This window comes from Coffea eugenioides, chromosome 4, assembly GCF_003713205.1.
Source record: "Coffea eugenioides isolate CCC68of chromosome 4, Ceug_1.0, whole genome shotgun sequence".
Lineage (NCBI taxonomy): Eukaryota > Viridiplantae > Streptophyta > Magnoliopsida > Gentianales > Rubiaceae > Coffea > Coffea eugenioides.
In genome coordinates, this window is record NC_040038.1 from 43,598,527 (window position 1) to 43,623,275 (window position 24,749).

Genomic DNA, 24,749 nt, shown 5'->3' on the forward strand with positions numbered 1-24,749 from the left:
TTTTTTAAAAATAAATTCTATGCTAAAATGACTTAAAACAAAAATAAAAGACTAAAAGTAAATAAAAACTAGCATGAAAAATAAAAATAACAGTAAATAAAAATACACTAAAAATTTGGTGTCTACAGTAGTTACTGAATAATCTGGAAACAGATTGAATGAAGACTCAGAAGAAACGGAAGCTGGTCTCTTATTATTAAAGAGTGAAGGCTAAAATAGGCATATCAGGTGAAAGTTTGTGGTGGAAATCTGTTTTTCGCATATGCACGCGCCTTTGCAGTTCGTTTAAGACACACGCCGAATATTTGACGATTTCCGTCCACTTTTCAGGTTAATTCAAACCACGGGGTATCGACTGGTATGATATGAAACCACAAGGGGTTTTTATGTATGATTGCCTAACCACAGGGGGCTTTTTTGTTGTTTACCCAAAAAAGTATAATTTGTTGGGGTTGTTTTCAGACTCAGAAATCTTCAATGTTGCCTTTCTATTGCACCAGCAATATTTGTTTTGTATTGTGAAGGATGTAGGAGAGTTCCATGATGTTCTCCTGTGGCTGGAAGAAGCCATTTTCTGATTTCTGCAATATGACTTGAAACTGCCAAACTGAGTATCAAGCAAGCTGTGTTTTGAGCTGGAAAATTGCTGCTGCATACATGAGTCCAGATTCTGGTATTCATTTTGCTACTGACCATCGTTTATAAGCTAGTGCCTTAGTTACATCAATTAGCCGTTAAGTAGCCGTTGGTTTCTCAGCAAATGAAGTTGTTGCAGGTCATCATCTGGAAGCATGTTGTTGCATTTATACCCCCTGAACTTCCTTGTGCTTAATGAAAAAGCCCCTCTCTTGTTAATACTACTTGTCAACCAACATCAGGGCAAATTTGGAACAAATTTTTTATCTCACTTGTACAGCTAATTTTTTAATGGGAATTGAAGCTGCCTGGACTGATTTTGCAACTTAATGTTCCTGTTGAGGGGTGCTATCTGCCATTTCAGAACTTAGAGGGGAGCTCAGTGCAACTGTCAGTAGTTTCAGGGGAGGTTTCTGCAATTTTCCCTTTAATTTAGGGATAATTTCAGAAACCTCCCCTGAGGTTTCTGACAGTTTCACTCCCCTCCCCTGTGGTTTCTGAAATTCCACAAACCTCCTCTAAAACTTGATAAGCAATGCCAAAATAGACCCAATTTAAAAATACAAACAATAAAAAATTAGTATCTGGAGAGAGAAACAAGTGTATACCACAAATGCCCTCATTATCTTGGGTTAGAGAGCTAATCTGATGTGAAGAATTGGGAGGGAATTTAAGAAGAATGAAACTTGGGGGGTGTAAGTGAGACCAATCAACAGACAAGCACACAACGTCAGGGGAGGTTTTAGTGGAGGGTTCTTACTTCTGGTTATTAGATTAGTGGAGCAATGCTCTTTCCAAAGTGTTCATAGTGTACAAAACAAGATTTAGAGCATTTCATTCATGTAGAAAGCTATGATGAACATTGAGTGTCAGGAATTAAAACAACTGAGCAGAAAATCTCTCTTGTTTTCTTTACTTCAGCCATTCAGCAATGCTGTCAATCCACTGGTCACTGAAGCCTTAAGAGTAGGAGAAACTGAATCACTTCCCAGAAATACATCAAAAAGAGCTAATATCACATTTGTTGACTCAGTAGTTGCATCAACACCAGAAGGCAACCCATCACTCGATACAGAAACCTACAGATTTTTTAAGAGAGTCAAGCTGATATGTTTACAAGAAAGAAAATAGCACAGTAGAAGCTTAAGACTAAGAAGAAAAGAGGAAACACATCTTTAGCAAAAAGCCATCAGCATATAAAGAAATGCAGGAAAATTGAATTTTACTACATGCAACTTACAAGCATTTTGGTAGAGTCCGGCCAAGTCAAGAAGATAATGGTACCCTTATTAAGAGGCCTTCCTTGAAACAGAGTACTAAATGTAGAAAGAGCAGCGGTATCAACTGGAGCAGGCGATTTAATTCTTGGAGAGATGGCTTCATCTAAGGCATCCCAAAACGTTTTACCATCCACATCTCTCACCAGAACAATTTGCAGAGATTTTTCCAAAGGAGCTGCAGTTTCCAATCAATATTAGCTTCTTAATTTACTTTTCCCTCTCCTCTCTTTCCTTGTTCAATCAGATTTGATAAATGCAAACAGTTTTATCCTAGTGAAATTGACTGATTCACATATAGCCCAGCAGCATACACCTTGACACCAATGATTGCAAAAACTCTCTCCCTGTATCCTGACATTATTGCAATAAATTTAATATTTGCAGAAGATAATTTTTTCAATCAGCAGCTACAATCCCAAATTGAATGGAATCATTTCAAAGTTCAAGCAGCAAGCTCCTTAATTTGCACTAAAAGGATGTTTGAGAAACTGACCAGTTCCAGTTAATGACATTGAGGTGGAGCAGCCTAGAATGATTAATGACGTTCGGAACTTTACTTTTGTTGCAGGCTCCTCTGTATATTCTTTACTTTCAACTAAAGCATAACTCAATGGTAAAAGTGTCAGATTTCAGGCAGGATGATACATTATGATGCTATGACCTATTTTCATCGTTTGTATTTGATTTATAGCCCATCTTCTGCAATAAGCAAACTTGCTGCTGCATTCTCTAATAAAGGATGTCTAATGTATTTTAGGGATCTACCTTAGCCACTCTTACTTTTCTTCCCATAAAATGGAGCACAATATCATGAACATCAGTGTTAACCATCCTACAATAGACAATCATAGCCTACTGAAGTTACAAATTAGTTATTGAAGTTACAGAAAATATTAGTTACAATATTAACCATCTTGCAACATTGGTTGCTGAAGTTACACAGAGAAAGAATGAGCTCTCAAAGTACTGAGGTTTGGCATCTAACTATATCAAACAACCCAAGTACGACGAGAAATATAGAATCAAGCAAGCATAATCTGGTAGAGGCTTAGCAAACCAAGTCACATGACAAACCAGAAAATCATAAGCAAACATATATCAAGCTTATACAAACAACGCACAAATCATCATAAGCTGCCAAGGAATGTTGAAACAGTCTCCGAAATCTTAAACACTTACTGGTCGAGCTAAGAGACTCTTCAGCAAAGCTTAGAATCAACAAGTTTGTTTGCCAACCATTAAGCTCAGTTGCTCTATCTCAACAATGGCGGGAGTCCAGTAAGTTTCTTGCTTGTATATGCACAGATTTTTTTCAAGCTGTTATGTCAATCAGATCAAGATCATGGCGCCTAAGTTTGGCTCCATTTCACTACACTCCCTTTTCTATTTTGGTTGTTAGGACTCTAATTTATGGTTAATTACATTAATTGTGTTTATAACTAACTTAACTAATAGCTTTCAGATAATCACGAAATATTAGCAAAATTGTAAGGGTCTTTAAGTCTTTTTGGCACCAATGATGTAAGAAATGGGACCTCACCATCTGACAAAGGAGGTTTGTGGAATTTCAGAAACCACAGGGGAGGGGAGTGAAACTGGTTTCTGAAATTATCCCTTTAATTTATTCAAATTTGAACTCAATCAACACAAGTTCGAACTCAAATTTTTATTGTTCAAACTCGAACTCAGTCAATACGAGTTCGAACACGAGTTTTAATTGAACTCAAACTTGATTAGAGTTACAAATGAATCGAGCCACTCTTGAGCAGTTCGAATCCGAACTCGACTCAAGCTCTGTTAACATCAAACTCGAGCCCGAACTTGGAGCTTAGAACTTGGAACTGAGAGGAGAAGAAGAATGAGTAGGATACACCAGGAGCTTCTTGATTGTTGCGGATATATCAAACAGCTTTTCATTGTTTGAGGAACTTACCTACTAAACCATCATATTAGCATTAAGAAACCTTCTTCTTTTTTGAGGATTCATTACACATGTGCATGATTTCTCTCGCTGCACAAAAGATACAACAATATCCTCATCATCAACTTCCCCGACACCCCATAAACTTCCTCAACCAATGTACAAACACACCCCTATGAAATTTATCACCTAAATCTGCTATTATAAAACATGTATACAGTAATAATTAACTAAAAAAGTACACAATCTACCTAACTAAATACTACTCTAAATACATAGGTACACCTTAAAGGGGTGGGGGTGGGAAAAAATGCAAAAAAAAAAAAAAGGGCTTTCAGCCAAAAGCGGAATTGCTTTCTCAGTGAACTGCCCATTTGTTACAGCAAAACATCATCCATCCACACACCTTCACTCAGCTGCATCCTTTAACATTCAGATTTAAGCTCCACTCCCAGGGGCAATGCCAAATCCAGAAACCATAAGTTGGCTGGCCTCCCTCCTCACTTCAAAAATTGGAGGTCACACAGCCATCAAAAGCTCTGGTTCTTTGTCTTTGGTTAAAATCACCTATACCACAAAAATGGGAGAAAAAAAAATTCCTTGAATCACCGGAAGAGTTCTGGGAATGACCACATAAGGAATCTGGCAAATATGTCTGACTCCAAGAATTCTATATGAGCTGCTCGTCCAATGATAGTATTCAAGCTCCTCCCATGCAAGGAGATATCAAAATTAACATCGCACCGCATGAATACTCTGGGTTCAGACAAGGGCGCACGTATCTGGTCCAAGCAATCATTAAGCATCTCCAGAAAAACTTTACCCTTCTTCGAGTTGTCCCCTGAAGATGCTTGACACATTTCAATTCTTGCAGAATGATATGGCACGTAACCATCCTGAGACAAGAAGCAATTCGCCACTGCCATCAGTAGTTTACATAACCGATCACAAAATTGGATAGACGAGCATCTAGCAAACTGTTTCTCACTTTCCTTATTGGGTCTATTAAGGGGATCATACACAAAACTGGAGCTCAAAAACCATCTAATGCATCAAAAAATTCATCCACGACAAACAGTTCTCCGCAGAGTAAATTAACCTCAACCCCAGCTATCCCTTATCATGCGGTGCTACAGTTAAAGAATTCGACTTCAGAACTAAAACTTGTTTTTTGATAAATACGAGTTAAAATAATATATAATTTTTACTCCAATAGTATCTAAAATTGGATATGGTGTAAACTAGTTTGGTATGATGGATGAATATGACACATGGCAAAGGCAAAAGTTGTGGATATGAGGGTTAACTGTAATGCAGATAAGCATAACATGTAAACCTGAAAAGCTAGCGGCAACATGTTAGTTCTGAAAAGTACAAAAAATAAAAAATATATATAAAAAAAAACTCATGAGATGGAGGAAAGAGATGGAGAGGTTGATGGAGGCGATTGCAGCCATAAAGTTGGCGAAATACAAGAGTTTAACATCTGCACCTATGAACACACGTGCAGCTATCATTTATTGGTTCTAACACATTCAGTGCCATTCAAAGAGTAAGGGATATTTACATTTGCTTGGTACTCAATACTATTAACTATGGCACAAGTCAGCGGCTTACAAGAGGAGCAACTCAAAAAAAGATGCGTGTTGGCATATTCTCTAAAGAATCCATAAGAAGTTTCATCCTAACATATTATGGTATTCTATAAGTTGGAACTAACCAACAAAAATAGATGTTTAACGATAACCTACAATGCAACCGTACAGCACCTGAGAAGGCTAACAAAAGGCATCCAAATATTCTTCACCATCTCAGTAAACAAAAAACCTTTCCATCACAACAGTCATTGTTCCCACAAGTGGTGGAAGAACATCATATCACCAGAGATTTAACTTTCTACACGTCTGATACACGGTGTCAAACTCAATAATTAAAATCATATGGAAGTTTTGCAGATCTGTCAGTGTTTTGCAGTGTTATGTCTATAAGGTTATAGAAAATAAAGAAGATGAAGTTGTTATAAACAACTAGCAGAAGAAAACCAGAACTCGCTACACGTGATAAATGTTTGAGGATTAAATAATACCTGCGGTGAAGATAAGAGAATAATGTTCCTGAAGTTCTCCAAGGTCTTTTGCTGAGAGAAGAGAAATAAACATAGAAGATATATATTCAGTGACAACAAACAAAGGTTTTTTCCAACCCATCAGAAAAGGAAAATATGAAGAAAATTTTCACTGGAAAAGGCTAAAGGAAAAAAGAGTCCAGAGGCAAAGAAAACTTCAGAGCATGCTGTCAATCAAAATCATTACCTTACAAAGTCCGTACAGAAAAGTATTTTGGAGATCTGGATCATCCGTGAAAGTAAGCTGATGAATGCATTGTGTGCCCTTGAGCTTCTTCAAGAGCCACAATCCAGAATTGAATAAAGAATTTGAGCTGTACAAATATCCTAGATGTGGACCAGAAACAGATACATAGGTATAAAGGAATCTGAGGTATGGTTCCATAACACTCTCTGCAAAAAGTAAAGCACAAAATCAGCATCCTTCCAAGTTGATCTTAGAATTGCATTTTTTGCCACAGCATTCGAACCTGTTAATGCAGTTCTCAAAATGATGTTCCCAATTGAATGTCCAACGAAGCTTAGCTTTATACTTCGTAAACCTCCAGATCTAGAGACCTTATCCATCTTCTTCTTTATGAAAGAGACTACTTCTTGAGCTAGTCTCTGTCCCATTTCTCTAAAATCTCCAGATGTTTTCTCTTCATTAACCTCTGACATTAAAAATTCTACCTTAGGATCAATCAAAAGCCATTGATTACGAACTAGTCGCAAGTCCAGGTGATGCCCCTGCACATTTTTTAGCCCACATGCTAAAAGGTCAGCTCTAAATTTGGAAGAAAACCTAATAGATAACATTTATAAGACAGTCCCATTCCTTTCTTCCCGGCATATTTTGTTACACAATTTGGTAGTTGATTTAGCTGTACAAAATAATATGGATATCATACTCATAATCCAACAGAAAAGGAATTTATTCAGGAAGCTAATAGACCACTATTTCGTATTTGCGATTTATAAAATTTTCAGTGAGCACACCAGCCAAGACACACGTTTGCGAGCGCAATGCACAGAAATAATGCTCAAGAACTTTGGCGAAAGGTTATCAAAGGCTTCACAAGTTGATATGATGAAAGTCACCAAATTGGATCTTTCTGGCTACAACTTTCACTTAAGTTAAAATGAGAAAGGATTCAAAAGCAGACTAATTGCAGGTAACAAGAATAAAAGATCATATTCTGTTATTTTAGCCAAAAAATAAAAATCAGACAAACAATTGTTCTCCCTAATCTAATGTACTGGAATATGCACAAAAGGAGAAAAGAAAATGGCGTATATTCAGTAAACCAATATTAGGGGTTTGTTAAAATCTCATTAAGATACCCAGAAAAGCACATGGAAACCTTTTAACTTTTAGAACAAAAACGTGATGAATATTGTTGTATAAGAACATTTGGGGTTGGGCATTATTTGAAGAAGATGATTTTATTAAGGGATAATTTCAGAAACCTCCCTTGAAGTTTTTGACAATTTCACCTAGTTCCCTTGAGATTTTAAAACTTAGACATAACTCGCTTGAGTTTACCATTTTGGTAACAAAAACTAGTCAATGGTCAAAATTTTGATGAATAACCCAAAACGCCCTCATGAAATTGTCAAATTCATTTTACCTTCTTATAAAATTCTTTAAAAAATTATGGAATATGCACAAAATCTCAAACCCACTTTCAATGCTCATCTATACAATTTTAAACCTTTCTTATTCATACATTTCAAATTCGTACCATTATCAGCATGACCACCACCGCCATCAGCCCCTAAATTCTAAAACCTCAATCTAAGTTACAAATTGAAAAAAAAAAAAAAAAAAATCAGCACTGTTAAACTCAAAAAATTTCGCCAACTGTATTAATATAACATCCTATCCCTCAAACGTTGGAGTACCAACACATGTTCTGTCCTTTTTAAACCTCCAGCTTACATCTTCTATTCATCTTCATATCCTCCAAGCAAAGTTAAAATTAATTTGTAATATGTTAGAGTTGTGTTTAGGACATAATTAGTTATTCCATGAGTGAATCTTTTTTTCCATTAAATGTTTAATTGTGTGGTGCATTCCTATGCACAAGCTTAGGAGTTGTTTAATTGCATGAAAATATTAATATATTAAGGTTATTATGGTCATTTTATAGGGCCAAGGGAGGTAAGTGTAATATTGAAAACCTCAAGGGTACTAGGCAAAATTGTCAGAAACCTCAAGGGAGGTTTCTGAAATTATCCCTTTTATTAATCAGGGTAAACGTTGTAAATATGGATTAACATGTCCTACACAGTTGGTTTTAAATGTGGCTTGGATGCATGCCAAATGTGCTAAAAGAGAATTTAAAGTTTGAATGGAGGTTATCTGTCATGTACCCAGACTGCCAGTGCGAAGAAATTTTAAAATGAAGGTGTAGCAAAAATTAACCCTTTACAAAATATGTGCTTAAAATCTTTCTCAAACTATTTCTTCCGTGTCCGAACCACTTTAGATCAGAGCAACCACAGAAGTCAATAAAAGATTTGAAATAACACTACAGGCAGATCTGTTCTCATCCATCATCAATCTCCCCAATATTAAGGCAATCTTATTCAAGGTATGTTGATTTTAGTCTCTCTTTTTCTTAAATCGTGCAACCATATAAAGCACACAGGTTCTCAGTTTTGTCTTAATACAATGTAGTTACACATATATGTAAGACCATGGATGCAACAGCTGAGCATCACATGGAAATGAGGTAAAAGCACAATAAAACTAAAATTATTCTCAATTAAGAAATAGTAGCAAAGCAAGAGAGCTCAAGTAGCTACAGTAGCATTGTCATGTAGGAAGAAAATATTAAAAATGTCTGCTGAAACTTTTGAAGGTCTACAGCTCAAAGAGAAGGATAATACCTGAAACCCATGGACAAAGACAACTATTTTCAAAACACGACCACTTTGCCGGGAGCTCACACCAGATAATTTGTCCATCGCTTTGGATCCAACTTCTGAAAGTGGGCTAACTTTGTTCTTCTGATCCGCACGGCTGAAGTATGAATTTCCACTGGTTGAACGTAATGGTGCATTTACAGTGCGCTCTACAAGCATGATTGGAATCCGTGATGGATCTCCAAATATATGCAGGTCTTGAATGGATCTACTATTGATCTACAAAGAAGCAATGCAAGTTCAGATGTCCATGCAAATGAACATAGACCAGCAAACCAGAAATATTATAGAGTGACCCACTCTCATTTGGGCAATACTTCGTCTATGAAGCTCAGCTCGCATAGCTGCAGTTTGGGCTGGCTGCAGAAAGCACAATGAAAATTTTCACTGGACCCTGCCAATGCTTTGTCACAATAAACGAAGAAAAAAACACAACAATATTATGTAGAACACTAACTGCAGTCCCCAGTTAAGGAGAACTATACAAGTACTAGAATAAAACAGTAGAAGACACAAGTGTTGAGAAAATTACATCCTCAGAAATTTTCCGCAAAACAGGTGCTCTCCCATGAAAACCATGGTAGGACGAGTCATCAACAGCACTACTTATATATTGATGAGGCATCTCAACCTTAGAGTGAACCATCCATATTGACCATTCCGCTCTCCGATCAATAGCCCATTGATCTTGTAAATGTTCAAGAATCTTTATTTTGTTAGCCCTGGTCAGAAGCAAAAGAAAGTCTTAGAAGTTAATGTATGCAGCAGCAAGCACAGAAAAATAGTCAGTGCATTTCATAAATGTAAAACACAAAAAGCTACTCACAATGAAAAAGCAAAAGACACATAAACTCTCTAGTACAAATGGTTTGTCGTTCATTTTTCATCCAGTTAACGTCATTCCACCAATAAATGCAGAAATCAACAGAATACTCAGCTTTGTGTTGAGTTAGGGATCCCTTTTTCTGTTTTTAGGTCTTGATTCTGTATATTCTAATAGGACTTGTATAGCATACTTGTCTGATAGGATGATGGTTTAACTTCTGATACATCATCAGAGATAAAAATATATCCCTGAGTCTCAGAACACAAACTTCAAAATGGCCGCATACAGAAAGTGGTCTAACAAAGATCACACTAAGATGGCTGAAGGGAAAGGGACTAAAAAACCTGACGTTCTTTCTTCTTTTTTTTTTGGAGGCGTATAATCAAATTTTATTAATATAAGCAGAATTTTGGCCAGATTCTTGAGGATTAACCCAGTAATATAAGAATTCTTATCCATTAACCAGCATTTAAAAGCATCAGTAAATCAACTCAAAGACACTGACTAAAACCCCACTCTACCAGAAGTTCCCAATTGGTTCTATTCCGTTGAACTCCTCCCCATGAATTAACCATGTCTGTGCCTTCCTGTACAATAGGATGCACAATATCAAGCATAAACATTCCTCTCTTTAGAAACAAGCATAATTTTCTGGTAAATGAAGCAGTATAATACTTCAGTCTACAGAACTTTGTTGATACCTCTATTTTCACTTGGTTAAGATTTCTTACTTATATTTTATTTTAATTACCTGGGAGCACAAGAATCCTAGTAATTGTAGAAAACAATATTAGGCATTTATAAGTATGGCTGTTCTACTTGTTTAGTGTTTTTATTTGACTATTAACTTAGCAAAGACCCCTCAATATGTGCTAGATCCACCCTTCGGCTTGCATCAATTGTTATGCCACAGACAACCAGTAATATAGTTGCCTAGGAAGCAGCTTATGTTGGTGAGCTTGAGTTGATACACAGACAAAATTTTGAGTTTTTAAAAACCACGGAAGCTGAGGATAAAAAGCATGGCCATCAAAAAGACTTGGACATAGTAACATGTAGTTTTGACTGCAGTACTTAAAGTTCCCCAATTAGCCAAACTTAAAAACAAGTTAACTGAACCAAGCTCAACAGCTTCAGCCCCTTGAAATTCCATAAACTTTTCAGCCTTGCAACTTTGTGCCACAGCCTATTTCTGGGCTCAAACTTAAAGATCCTGCATCAACATCCCAATGCATTATCCACTTTCCTTTTTTTCCAAAAAATGCATAATAAACATGTCTCTGCTCTTACTTGCGCTGAAAATATCATTACCAAACAGGTAGATAGTCTATAAGATTGTCTTTCCCAAAGTTTCAGTAAAATGAACTTTACATAGTTGTAGAAAAGAAGCTTTATCTTTACAGCCTAGAGAATTGCAGAAACATGTGATTGATTTAAGAATATAACACAAATGACAAACCTGTGAAACTTCGAAAACGTACTCCACAAGTGAAATGTTTGATTCCCAAGTAAGTGAAATGAGCAGAGTAATTCATCATTAGATAACGAATCCAGAGTTCTAAAACTTTGAGTGTCAATGTTTCCTTTCTGAAAGACACAAGAAAAAAAAAAAGCATTGAATCATCAAATTAAACTATCAAAGTGAACAACAAATCGACGAGTACTTCAAAGGAACAAATTGAGAATGGACCTGAAAGCCATTATTGTATTCGCTCGACTCTTTTCCTGAAACAACAAGATCAGTATTTTCCTCATCCCTGCTTGCAAAGCATCCCAAAAACTCATTATCATCAAGCTTAGAAGTAAAATCAGGAATATCAACTGTTTGATTAATAGCCTTGCTGAGATTTTGTAATTCTTCAATGAGCAGATCACGAGCAGTTACAAATGCCTTAATAAGCAATACCTGTTTCAAGAACATGGACAGCAATAGAAAGATTCTAGGTCAGAACCAGTACAAGCTGAAGGCAATTTCAAGTAAACTTCAATTAGGAAAACCACTTGACCAAAAGATTTTTTCTATTAACTACACATCCAAGGAGAAACAATCTATTTCAAAGCACAATTAAAGAAACATGTGTTACAGGAATTTGAAACTCTCAGAAATTATCACTAGGATATTTCTTATCCGCCTATATATGCAGAGCTTGTAGAATGGGAATTATTAGCTTTGACATCTCAATATGGTGGTACTAATACTGATGATGCAGAAGCATTTTGACTTGCTTTTCCAAACAACCAAAACAGCATTGAGTATTTCAATGCTTTTCAGGTGGTAATTTATTTAGGTTGGGATACCTTTTTGAAGCCAGCTTATTCCACGAAGCAAAGGAACTCCTTAGAATCAAAATATGGCATGAGGTTGGTAGGTTCTTAATATCGATCTTATTCAACTTATTTACTAGAAATACTTTTCAAGATAAATAAAAAACTGAACAATACCCCCTCAACTGGCTTATTATAGCTATTTACCACTATGAACAATGCCAACAATAAGTTTCCTTTCTATTTGCCTCCCACAATTTTTTCACATACTAAGTTACATTCACAAAGCCTTCTGAACTATCACCTTAGTTGCAGTTTACCCTCAAAAAGTAGATATCCACTTGACCCTGACAGATGTTTTTAGCAAGTTTTCTAAGCAAATTAACAGTCAAATCCAATTTTTTTTATTTTATTCGATTTAAAATTTCCAATGAGTCTTCTATATTGAGTTCAAATATCTTCAGTTCAGTTTTCATATCAATGAATTTTCCTTTTTATGAGGTCATCGTCTTCTATATTGAGTTCAAATATCTTCAGTTCAGTTTTCATATCAATGAATTTTCCTTTTTATGAGGTCATCTTTAATTCAGTTCTCCACATATCGCCAAATTTTCCTTTTTCTGAGTTCTTTCTGTGTAAACAGCCTTTATTCAAGGTTTTTCACAGTTTTTCCTAAAAACTATTCTGTGGCCATCGACCAAAGCTTTAATTTATCATTCCACACCAGCATGCATCATTAATCATGTTTTAAAAGTACTTTCTAAGTTATAATATCCCATTTCTAGTTTCCTTTACAGATATACTAGTGACTCAAAGTATTATTTTGCCACGTGCAGCAAACTCACGCGAATTCTTGATCCAAACAGGTTTAGTCTCCATGCTTCAGAAATCTGTTTTCATACCAAATCAGAGTTAATAACTAGCACCTTGATATAACAAGTGCTCAAACCTTGAGGGTGCTACACCATTTACTGAATTCTTCAATCCCGAATACACTTCGTCGTTAAACAAACATTTCCAGATAAATGAGAACCTGTACTTATTCCACTAGTTGCATACACCTAGGTTGTAGTTTCAATGCAAACCCCCCATAAAGATGATACTTAAGCAACCATAGTATCACAGTGTGCCATTGGTAACTTAAAACCTTAGACCTAGCAGCTAGCAGAGAAACCTAGATTTTTAAGCCCATTAAACACATGTCGCCCATTGGATATGCAACATAACACTCTGTCTACCAATCTTCTGTTGCATGTATCATGAAATTTGCCTTACTGGGTTGGAGGGGCAATTTTTCCCGATATTGACAACTGTAATAGGTACGATTCTCACTATAGGCACAACTCAGATGTTACTTATTAGAGGCCTAATACTAGCGCAATAGGCTTGTTAAGTAGCTATAGAAACCAGGTACAGAAACATGCATAACTCCCTTGCCTCAGTGATCTAACTCAAGTATCCATGCAGAAAAAGCTGAACCATAAGTTTTAAAAGGAAACTTTCAAGGTATGCCAGGTAGTCCTCTTAAATCTATGTCTTGAATGCAAAAGACAGAGCTGGTTGATAGGATTAAGACCAGATACAAATATATGAGTCTAAGCAGTAGCCAAGAACAATTGAAGCCAAAAGACAGACGAGAATAAAAATCAAATGAAATCTGAAGTTCCAGGAACAACACATACTTGCTTTGAGGTATCATTCTTTTCGCCAGCAACTTCACGACCTAGAGAACCACTGAAAAAGGAAACAATCATGTTTACTTATCTAAATTAATCTCTAACATATAGCAATTTGTGGGAATACAAAGCCAAATGCACCGAAGTACCTCTAAAAAAAAGTTAAGTTTTGGCTAGATTGTCAAAATTGTAGGTTGTCACTACTTATCAGGTTCAAGAAAAAGGAATAAGCAACAAACCTGGGTACCTGCAGTGAGGAGGGCAAAAGGCCACCTTTTAGAAGGCTGATGTGTACGGTGATATCAACTAGAACTGAATGAAAGGCATCAAAGTGAACAGGGCAATATGTGTGTAGCCCCAGAAGAGATTTGGGAGGAAGACGAAATTCATGAACAGCAGCAGGGCATGCATCCAATGAAGCTAGCAAATTAGAGCTGCAAATAGTACCTAAGCATCAGTGGCTTAAAGAGATGTCTAGTTTTTACTCACAGAAGAATGCAAAGTATAATTACAACTGTCCTTATGCAATACATAACTCAAAGAACATATCTTTTAACTAACCTGCCCTCCAACACTGGAGCATACATGAGCTCAAACTTCAATAAAACAGCTGATGTGGATACACCCTAGTAATGGCAAAGTAACAGTAAGTTGCGAATGTTTGAGAACAGATAAAAATAGGACACTCAAATTCTCTGCAGGTACTACTTCGAATCAGAATGTGCTAAGACTTATCTTCCTAACCAGGTGGGAGTTCATCTCTCTTCAAAAATTCTAAAAGTTGCCTCCTTGGTCTGATATGACCCAGCCATACATAATTGATTATGTTTGCCGTGAGTCAAGGCAACACCTCATTGCTCATTCATTTACATTGAAAGTAGTGATCACTTCTTTCCAAAATTTATAAGCTTTTGTACAGCTACTAGAAATAGACATAACAGACAAGACGGCAGCGGACAGAGAGACTTCTACCTCATGTTTACTGAGAGGTAACGTGAAAGCAACCATCATTGACAAAAAAACATCCTGCCTGGCATATCTAATTCGAAAAGGCTGAGTTGAAAAGCTATGGTCTGTGTCATTGATTCTCCATATTCCACATATGTCATCACAACCCATATCAGGAGCTGCATTCAACAAAGATACAAACTACTAATACTCCTTTGTTGACATATGTTAAACCAAAGTCATGTGTACAGAACAAGAAGGCCAATATCAACTTCTCCATTTGCACATAGCTAGGGATCTTTCAAGTACATAATTGGACAATTTCAAGGGTAACTGGTCATGCATTGAATAGTGTGTTGGAGTATAGAGAGAGAAAGACAAAAACTATAGCTCAAGACTCTACCCTCTTATAATATACGAGGATAAAATTTGCGAAAGGATAATTTGAGCTTTCAATGGAACAAAAGTGAACGCAAATGAGTTTCATAAAATTTCTAAACATAATGAAAGAAATTTTAGATAACATCTTTCGTGGAATTCCACATTACTAACCAAAATATCGCTGTGAAGACAAATTCTACACCGGCCTTCAACCAAATTAGCAATTTAGCAAATCTTATTAAATTAGCAGACTCAACAAGCTAGATACACTGATCATGCAATACCACAAGTAGCGATTTAGAAAATCCTCATCATTGACCTAAACACAAAAATGAATCAGCTTTAGTCAATAAATCTGCTCATTGGGAAAAAAAAAAACCTTCATATTGAACAACTCTTGATGGAGTTCCCAATGAGCTGTACTCATCATCCTCCCACCTCATTGTTATTTTGATCTGATACCACCTATGTATAGTGCCAGAAAAAGATGAATGAGTTAAAAGTTTAAAATCGAATTATAAAATTTGGTTCATACATCACAGGAAAGAAGTTCCAGTCAAGATATTATAGTACCCTTGCTGGAATAAATCAAGGTTGTGAAACCGGTGAATGTAAATGGCAATCTCATGGACAGCCTCCAGCATTGGTTGTTCAGATTCTTTAGCTTTAGGCTCCAGGGAGCTGGGGTCAAGCAATTGTGTCTGTTTCTGTTGAGACGGGGTTAACAGAGGCAAGGGTCTCACATCAGTAATATGTAGTTTCTTAGGCGCTGATTTGTTCAGACCAGTTATGACCCATCTGAGACGTCGTAATATAGCTGACATTTACAATAGTTTATTCCAATTCCAGAAACTAGCATCCCGCCAACTCCTCTTTCCCCAATCAAGATTGTATTATCATTAGCTGCTGGTAATGGGTAAATGAGATTACACCCTCAGATTCTGTAGTAAATCTGATCGATTTGTAAAATTCTGGTTTGAATGAAATAGATATAGCCAAAGAGGAAGAGAGTTTCACCAAGAGATCTCTGCATCACCAAAGGTCCACTGGTCAAGCACTTCGTAGAAACAAACAAATTAAGCTCGGATAGATGTATAGAGTATACAAATGAATTAATTGACTTTACCAGATAGACTTGCAGTTTATTTGTTAATTGGACATATGAAAATGAAGTTCTCACCCACTCTGTCTCTTTTGTCAAAATAAAAATTAAAAAAGAAGCAATGGTATCACTGCTCCCATTGGAGCATATGCCTCCTATCTTAGACCATCAACAACATTACTTTTCATCCAAGAAGTGTCAAGAACATGAAATCATAACTAAAATTATGTTCTTCGAAGCACATTCGTAATGCAGTTAAAGACTTAAAGGCCTACTAAGAAAGAGGAGCTCGTGCGAATTCCATCCTTTCCCTGGGAAAGCTTTCCATATCAAAACCTGAGAAAATGATGAAAAGTCTTTTTTAACTTGCATGCTATCAACAAATGGGACCCCTAAGACATAGAAAACGCATATCTGTCACATCCAAGCCACGCCTTTATAGCACTACTCATCTAGGTATCTCCTGATTGGACCCAACTAAGCTAAGTAAAGCACTAGATCACAATTTTTCAACACATTCTCTACCAACTAAAAGGTGGGTCTTGGGGCACCATAGTTTCCGCAGACTCTGTACTCCTAAAATCTACACACAAAGGGTGTAATGACTGCCCCACTGTCTGAAGGTCGAAGGAATCACTTTCTGGTACTGGTATTGGACAAGCTCTCAGGGGAAAATCTAGTTCTTATTTCTGCCCTTCTTCCCCATGATGACTAGCAACAGGCAAATCAAAACTTTCACTTTGGATTTCGGACTCACAGATGGGAATGAATGGACTAACCCAAAAAAATAAAAAAGGCATAATACCTTAAAACCTCTGAACAGAAAAAGGGGATTGGAGAATCAGGGTGTGGGGCAAAAGAAGCTCAGCAACAAGACAGGTAAGACCTGATTAAGCAACACAACAAATTCTCACAGTCAATATGCACTGATTTCAAACAAGAAGACCAACAAAACTAAAATGAAGGTAATACAGTATACCAGGCCTTTGAAAAAAAAATAAATAAATAAAGTAATTGCTTAAAGAGGCAGGAAACTAAAAGCTCCAGAATTTGACAATTTCTTGCATGAATGGAATTTGGAAAAGATCATCAGTTTCACTGTTTCTCTTCTAGGTTTAATTTGGGAAAACTAATAATACAAATCCACCACAAAGAAGAAATCGATAACAGAAATTAAGAAAGAGAAACATAGGGAGCTCATTATCATCACAGAGCGATTAGAGACGAAGTGCTTTTAGCAAAAAATGCAGAACCCGCAACTTATGAGACAGAGATAGAGAATACAGCACCAAGAGCTTGACTAAACCTTAATCCCCGCATAAGCTCATACATAAATCCTTTTCATTTATGCAAAACAGAAACAGAGTGTGATCCAGGAAGAGATTTGCAGAATAGTAGAAAATACCTAGGCTTGTGTTGTGTCAGAAAATAGAGGGCTTGGGCTTGAAATGGTAGTCCAACAGTGGCGGCAACGTCATCAGAAGTGGTGGTTTTAGCGGTGGCTTGCGGCGGTGACGAGGCAGAATTATGATTTGTATGGGGTCGGGTTGGGGTGAGGGGTGGGGGCGGGGACAAGAAAAATGGGAATAAACATAAAAGACAGGAAGACTTTCTATTTGTCGTCCTTGGGAGTAGGGATGTAATCGAGCCGAGTCGAGCTCGAGTATCGTCATACTCGAGCTCGACTCGACTCATATACACAGAAGCTCGAGCTCGACTCGAGCTCGATCGAGTCTAAAAAATGGATACTCGAAGCTCGACTCGAAGAATTTCCTTTAGGCTCGAGACTCGACTCGATAAGGCTCGACATTTAGTCAAGCCTTATCGAGTCAAGTCTTATCAAGCTTTTTGACTCGATTTGACCAAAAAATGAGTTCAAAGGTGGCGTTTTGGGAAGATTCAAAGGCAAGCTGGATTGCTTGACATGGAACTTTCAAATTCAGCAATTACCCACCAACGGTAGGTGCCCACAAGAGCAGCAAAAAATGGATGATTCTAATTCTTCGGATCATAGTTCCTAAGTGTGCTGCAAAAGTACCCAAACTAACCAAAATTCCCCACAAAATTCCAAAACTCAGCAAAACATGAGCTGAGCCACCAAATTGAGAGACAAACAATTATCTCAAACAGCCACAATATCCCAACTACCACAAGCTCAATTCAGAAACCAATGCCAAGATCTATCCAGAAATTCCTTTTCCCCACAAATATCACTAATTACTAACTAAAGAAAGCTGCTTTAAACAAGAACATGTCAGAAAAATATGTTCCTGGTTCAGAAATGGACCATAGTCCAGCAGAATTACAAGTGTTTGAACAGGATATAGAAGAATGAAGTTGAAAACTCTTGTCACTAACCTGACCCAGCAAAGATGACCTCAATACCACCATTAAAATGGCGATGCTTTCTTGTGTTTAATAATACATGATGATAACGATGCTCAAACCTAAAGCTAAAGGAGTTGGTGGAATGTAGAAATTTTACAAGGAATATTTGGACTTTTTCAAGGGGTAAGTGAGTGAGATGAGATCTTTGGCCGGTGACATATGCTGCAGAATTATCAAGGAACAGGTCGAACTGGTGCAATTTGCATGGCGCAGTTTGATTAATCATTAATCCTTCCTCCTCAGATGTCTTTTGTCTCAGTATTAAAGGGAAAAATTGCTGCTGTTTATTTAAGGATTCAAAAGCAATTATCTCCAAAATGTGGTGACATCCAAGCTTAATTAAATTTTAATTGAGAGAAAAAGAAAAAACAGATGATTTTGGACCCCAGCTTCTGGAAAAAAATAAAAATAAAAATTCGATGATTCACGTATCCATCCTATAGACAAACTCAAACGTCACGCAACAGAGCTGTTTTTGGTCCAGACCCAAACCAGGAGCAGAGCGAGTAACATTAGAGCAGAGGCAGACATACCAGAATCTGGTTACCAGATGCGATGGCGATGGCGATGGAGTCTCACAGATGCGGCGATGGCGATGGCGATGGAGTCTCACAGATGCGGCGATGGCGATGGAGTCTCACAGTCAGTGGTTGCCGGCTGGTAAAGTGAATTTTTTGGCGAGGCTTTCTTCGAGCAGAGAAGAAAGTCGAACAGAGAAGGAAGAAAGTCTTTTCTTCCTTTTTTTTTAGACATTTTTTCTTTTTAGTGTGTAATTACTTTTTTGCCATTATAGGATTTTATTATAAAGAAGGGTATATTGTAAATTCCATATAACTTATACCCATAACGGTCATTTTATAATTATAATAAATATATATTATTTAAATTATAAATTTTTTTATTTAAATAACTCCGGCTCGTCGAGCTACTCGACGAGCCTCAAGCCGGGAAAACGTGACTCGAAACTCGACTCGATTTGTAATCGAGCTACTCGAAACTCGACTCGAACTCGGGTTGACCGAGTTCGAGTCGAGTTGTTGACGAGTAGCTCGGCTCGCGTACATCCCTACTTGGGAGCACGTGCCCGTGGACACCTGTTCGGCCATGGGGATCGGGGACAATCAAATTGTCGGACATACCCAGCATGGCCCATCCGGCCCACTAAAGTTGGAGCTCAGCCTTGTGTTAAATGGACTTGATTGAATTTGGATCTAAAGATTGTTGCCTGATTTTAAAGTGGGCCCAGTTTGGGGATTGGCAACTTTAGTTCGAATCATTCACGTGTAATTAGAGGTGTAAACGAGATTAAACAAGTTTATTTGTCGAATCGAACTCGTGCAAGGTTTTATTCAAAGTCTAACTTTAGGGCACTTGTTAAGACGCCAAACGTATATACCTAACTTACCATGTCATTGCACGCATTTACAATCCACCCTCTATATTTAGACATTTTTCTAATAATTTCAATCTTGTCAAAATTATAACCAGTGCTCGGTTAGCAAACCTTAATATATTTATATATTTATTCTTTACAATAGTAACATGTTTCGTATTTGTTTGTCTGTCTAGATCCCAGGCATTATGTAAGTATGGCCAAATATATTTTGAATGAAAACAAAAGATGTTTGGTAAAAATAACATTTGGCTACAATTATTATTGGTAATGTGAAATGTATAGTAAAGCACAAGCAAGAAAATCCACCAATATCACAATGACAAATCAAGGATTGCAATTAGAAATTATTTGCAAGTTGGTTCCTGAGAGTAATTATACCAATATCAAAAAGGAAAAATTTCAAAAGGTATAATCACTAAATTCTAAACAAATAACCAACAACAATCAAGAAGGAAGAAATTCGAAAAGACTGAGTAAAAAACCCTAAACATCAATAGGTCACAAAATCAATTCGTAGAAATTCAAAATATAAATAGATATTATGTGAAAAAAGGTTTACAGAGCTTAGTTAGTGAAGATTTTTGTCGGCATTTGACTCTAGTGTTTGTAATGTTGAAATGTATCAATGAGCTCTTCTCCTTCTTTGTATTATTTTACTTGACATTTTGGTTATCCTTGTTAGGGGATAAATTTGAGCTATGGAGATTATGATTGATTATGGAATCGGATACCAGCAAATAGTTTTAGTTGGCAAAATTGAAGAGTCAATAGTGCTTATAATGCTGATTAATGGTAGTTGCAATGATTCTAGAATTATAGTGGTGGTAGTCTTGAAGAACTGAAACCACAGCAGGATGAATCAACTTGGTAGAGATGAAGAGAAATGATGAATGAAAAGACATGAAACCCACTGCTAGGGCTGCAAACGAATCGAGCCGCTCGCGAGCGGCTCGAGTCAAGCTCGAGTCGAGCTCGAACTCGAGCTCAGAATATTAAGCTCGTAAGCTCGCGAGCCGGCTCGCGAGCTTGAGTATATATATATTTTTTTTATTTTTTTTATTTAATAATAAAATTACGTATATTATATATTTTTTTATTTTTTATTTTCATAGTAAAATTACGTATATATCCTTAATATTTTATTATTTATTAAGAAAAAATATTATTTTATTTATTTTTTAAAAAATAAAATAATTATTTTTTATTTTTTTCGAGTTCGAGCTCGGCTCGACTTGATTCGAGTCGAGCTCGAGCTTGAAAATTGCCGGCTCGTCGAGCTCGAACTCGAGCTCGAGTTTGGTAAAATTTAGTCGAGGCTCGGCTCGATTAGCTCAAAGCTCGACTCGGCTCGATGTAGACACCAAATTTTGAATAATTGGTATGTGGCATCTACTTCATGATTTTTATTTTAGATCGCTTGCATTTAGTTCATTGTTGTGTGTTTTGCATTTCTAGTGGTTATTTTATTTTAGTTTTATTCATTTGGCCCTTTTAATTTGTCTATTCATTTTTATTTTTGTCATTTTAGGTTTTTAATCACTTTTAAGTTTTAGATTTTAGTTTTGAGTTTCTAGTTTTTTTAGTTTTTAAGTTTATAGAGTTTTTAGAAAGAAAAGAAAAATCATTTTAGTCATTTTGTTTTTATTCAATGCTTTCTCGAAAGAAAAATGAAAATGCAAAATCATAAAAAGGGGAAAAAAAAAGAAATTAAAGGAAAAGAGGAAAAAGAAAAGAAAAAAAAAAAAAGGGAAAAATTGTTCACAAAAATATGTTTATTTCTTTAAATTCAATCTTTAGGCACTTTAGTTATTTTTATTAAGTTATTTTGAGAAAAAGAAAATGATGAAAAATGAAAATTGGAAAATTTAAAAATGGCCATTTTTGTTTAGTTTTTTTGTTTTGTTTAAAATTATTTTTGTTTTGTTATTATTATTACCGGGTTTGTGTAATTTTGTTATTATTATTATTTATATTATATTTTCTGTAATCTTCAAGTTGTTTTCTTTTAAAAAAAAAAAAAAAAAAAAAAAAAAAAAAAAAAAAACGCTTGCGGCATTCAGGCTGCATTCTTTTTTGCAGCTTGCCAAGGACACTTCGTACGTGCCATTGAAGGGCAGGATGAAGGCAGAGGCTGGCCTTCATCCTGACCATTCAGTGGAGGGTTTAAGGGCCTTGGAGTCCATATAAAAGAAAAAGGGAAAAGCCAGCCGCAAAGAGGAGTTTTTTTTGGAGAGCGTTAACGAGCTAAGAGAGAACCGAGAAGAGAGCGAACGAAAGAAAAACCTGAGAAAACAAGGGAGAGAGAGAGGTTGGCTGTGAGTAAGGGCTGGGTTTAGAAAGGACAGAGGACGGTTGGAAAAGGGAGAGAGGGAGAGGTAGGCAGTTGCAAAATCTTTGGCCGAAAGGAAAAGCTCGACGGCTGGGAAGAGTTTGGGTTTGCAAGAAGGTGACCGATCCTTATCATCATCGCTCCATTGGCGTCCCTTTTGAAGAGCAGCCAGAAACCATTTCAGCAATCATCCCACGCTTCATTAAGGTAAGATTCTTATCTTGTATGGTAGAAAGCTGTCTTCTTTACCGATTATTTGCTTCTGTCTTTGCTGCTGAGGTTGGTTGATGTTTCTTTGCCGATAAATTTGTGATGTTTGGAGCCTATGTGTTGAATCAGTAGGTTTCATTTGAATTTTACTGTACGATTGTGTTTTGGTCGAACAAAAATTGCAGAAAGTTTGCAACTTTGCCTGTTTTGTGCTTAGAATCTTTAACCGCAAGCTCGCTCTCTTCTTTGCTGCATTTTGTCCGTTGGCTTTGTTCAAATTTTCGAGACAGTTCATGCTTGGGTGGCATTTGATGATAATGGGGGTGAATTCCTTGCATTTGGTTTTTTGGATGGCAAACTGGTAGAGTTTATTCGCATGCAGATTTAAGCTAAGATAAAAAGTAGTAAAAGCTGTTGCACTTGGTTTTATTCTTTGCTGTTTCTTCCCGTGACCTTGCCTTCGGATGATTCTCTGTCACCTAGTTAATCTGATATTTGAATTTGAGGTAGGTGAATGGTTGATAGTGAGCCTATTTGTTTGGTCTAAGCCATAGATGTTTTGATGGGGAGTCACACGATGTGAAGCTGCAAAAATTTTGCAGCAGAACAAAAACCTTTTTTGTTTGCATTCCTTTTTCTGTCTTCCTTTCCGCAGCTGCTCGGAAAAAGAAAAATCTATTTGGCTGTTTGATTTTATGTTGGTAAGAGGAATCAGATAGGGGAAGTTGGGTTCGCATTTTGGGGCTGAAATGGAAAGTGGCCGAAAGAATGCTTGCTGGAAGAAAGATAATTTCCGGTTCCCAATTTTTTTTTTACATTAATGTTTTCCAGAATTTTGCACTAGTTCTTTCCATGCCTGAGTTCCCTCCCATGTCCTTGCTTGTTGGGATATCCAATTCATGTCTTGCTTGTTTATTTACTTGGGTTAATGCATATGCTTGACATGAATCTGGTTGGCCGAAAGTTTTCTTGAAATTGTAGCAATATTGCAGTCTAGAAAACGCAGAAATGTTTTGATGTTTGCGACTTGGTTTTGATTGGTTTGGGTCAGATTTTAGCATGAATATAGATCATTTCTGATGTATTTTGAATTTAAAAGTTTGTTGGAAATTCATGGTATGAAATTGCTGAAGTCACCAAGTTTAAAAATTCCTCCTTCCAAAAACGCAGCAAGCAAAGGCTGCTGCATTTTTCTTTTCTCTACCATGTTTCTTTTCCCTTGATTACTAGTTGAGTTTTGCACTCTAGTGCCATGTTTGATCGTGTGTTGGAGGGAAGCAATGGAAGGCTGGGGGTTTGAGTTTGCATATTTGCATGTTTGAATCATAATTGAATCCTTTGCTGAAGCAAACAAGTAGGCTGCCGAAACCATTCTGCATGACTTTTAGAAGTTTGGCATGATATATTTCCATGTTTTATGGTCATCTGGATTGTGATCATTATGTAGCCTTCTAGGTGGTTTAGGATTTTGATGTTGGGGTTGGCAAATATCCTACCAAAGCCATGTAGTAGAATCAAAAGTCTGGTTTGCATGATAAGCCTTGGCTGGAAAATGAGTTTTAAGTTGCTAAGCTGTCTTTGCATGATTTTTTATTTCAGAATTTTGCATCAGTTTCCAGCTATATTTTGGTTTGTTTGAATCTTGAATTTGTATGTCATAAGGCTTAGATTAGTTTTGGGTGTTTGGTTGAAAGGTCTTGATCAAATTTGGTGCTTTTGGAACATGAAATCCAAGTTTGGAAGTAAAATGCAGCGTACATTCATGTTGTTTGTAGAAGGTTTCTGCTGCAGAAATTGTCTTCCTACGTGGGTTGCATGCTCTTGCATGAAAAATAACTTCCAAAAATTGCACTCCCACCCCTTGACTTCCATCTAATGCATCCATGGCCCAATTAATTGGAAAACTTAATTAATTTTGTCCTCCTAACATGCCATTCCCTCTTTAATTCATCTTGATTTATTTTGGGTAGATACTTAAAGAGTTGTAGAATGAATTTGAAGGGTCTAATAATTTCTTTTTCCTAGACTTGAAGTTAATTTGGTTTTTCTTGGATTTTTTTTTGGCATTTTGTTGCTTAGATACTAGTAAATTGCTCCTCATTTACCTTTTTTGTGAATTTTCTCGTTTGACTTGGTATGTTTCACCTTAGATTTTTAATTTTATTTTATGTTTCTTAGTCCCTTAGTTTTTTAGTCCCTCTTTAATTTTTTCAATTGGGTCGTTGCTTGTCTTAATTGGTTAAGTACGAGTAGTTTACTTTCTTTGGAAGGCCCCAAGTGATTCAATTTGGCGTTTATTTCCATTTTCTCTGATTTATTTGATAATTTAAGTGGTACCTTGACATTTTTATTATTT

At 36.5% G+C, this 24,749-nt stretch overlaps 1 protein-coding gene and 1 pseudogene across 7 annotated transcripts; both read right to left on the reverse strand.

The window, feature by feature from the left end:
* Positions 1–1,520: 1,520 nt before the first annotated feature.
* Positions 1,521–4,259, reverse strand: LOC113769448 (annotated as a pseudogene).
* LOC113768447 (protein FAM135B-like) lies at positions 3,846–19,102 on the reverse strand. Of its 7 annotated transcripts, none has more exons than XM_027312803.1 (17): positions 18,992–19,102; positions 16,876–16,956; positions 15,542–15,995; positions 15,348–15,433; positions 14,612–14,766; positions 14,201–14,265; positions 13,879–14,073; positions 13,646–13,697; positions 11,389–11,604; positions 11,158–11,285; positions 9,405–9,594; positions 9,173–9,232; positions 8,837–9,091; positions 6,433–6,691; positions 6,150–6,355; positions 5,924–5,974; positions 3,846–4,733 (listed from the first exon to the last, which is right to left on the reverse strand). In XM_027312803.1, exons 3-17 carry the CDS (start codon positions 15,790–15,792, stop codon positions 4,443–4,445), a joined length of 2,460 nt encoding a protein of 819 aa, XP_027168604.1. In that variant the 5' UTR covers positions 15,793–15,995; positions 16,876–16,956; positions 18,992–19,102; the 3' UTR covers positions 3,846–4,442. The 7 variants fall into 7 exon arrangements, with proteins under 7 accessions (XP_027168604.1, XP_027168603.1, XP_027168602.1 ...); XM_027312802.1 differs by lacking the exon at positions 18,992–19,102 and adding an exon at positions 17,476–17,627; XM_027312801.1 differs by lacking the exon at positions 16,876–16,956.
* Positions 19,103–24,749: the final 5,647 nt, after the last annotated feature.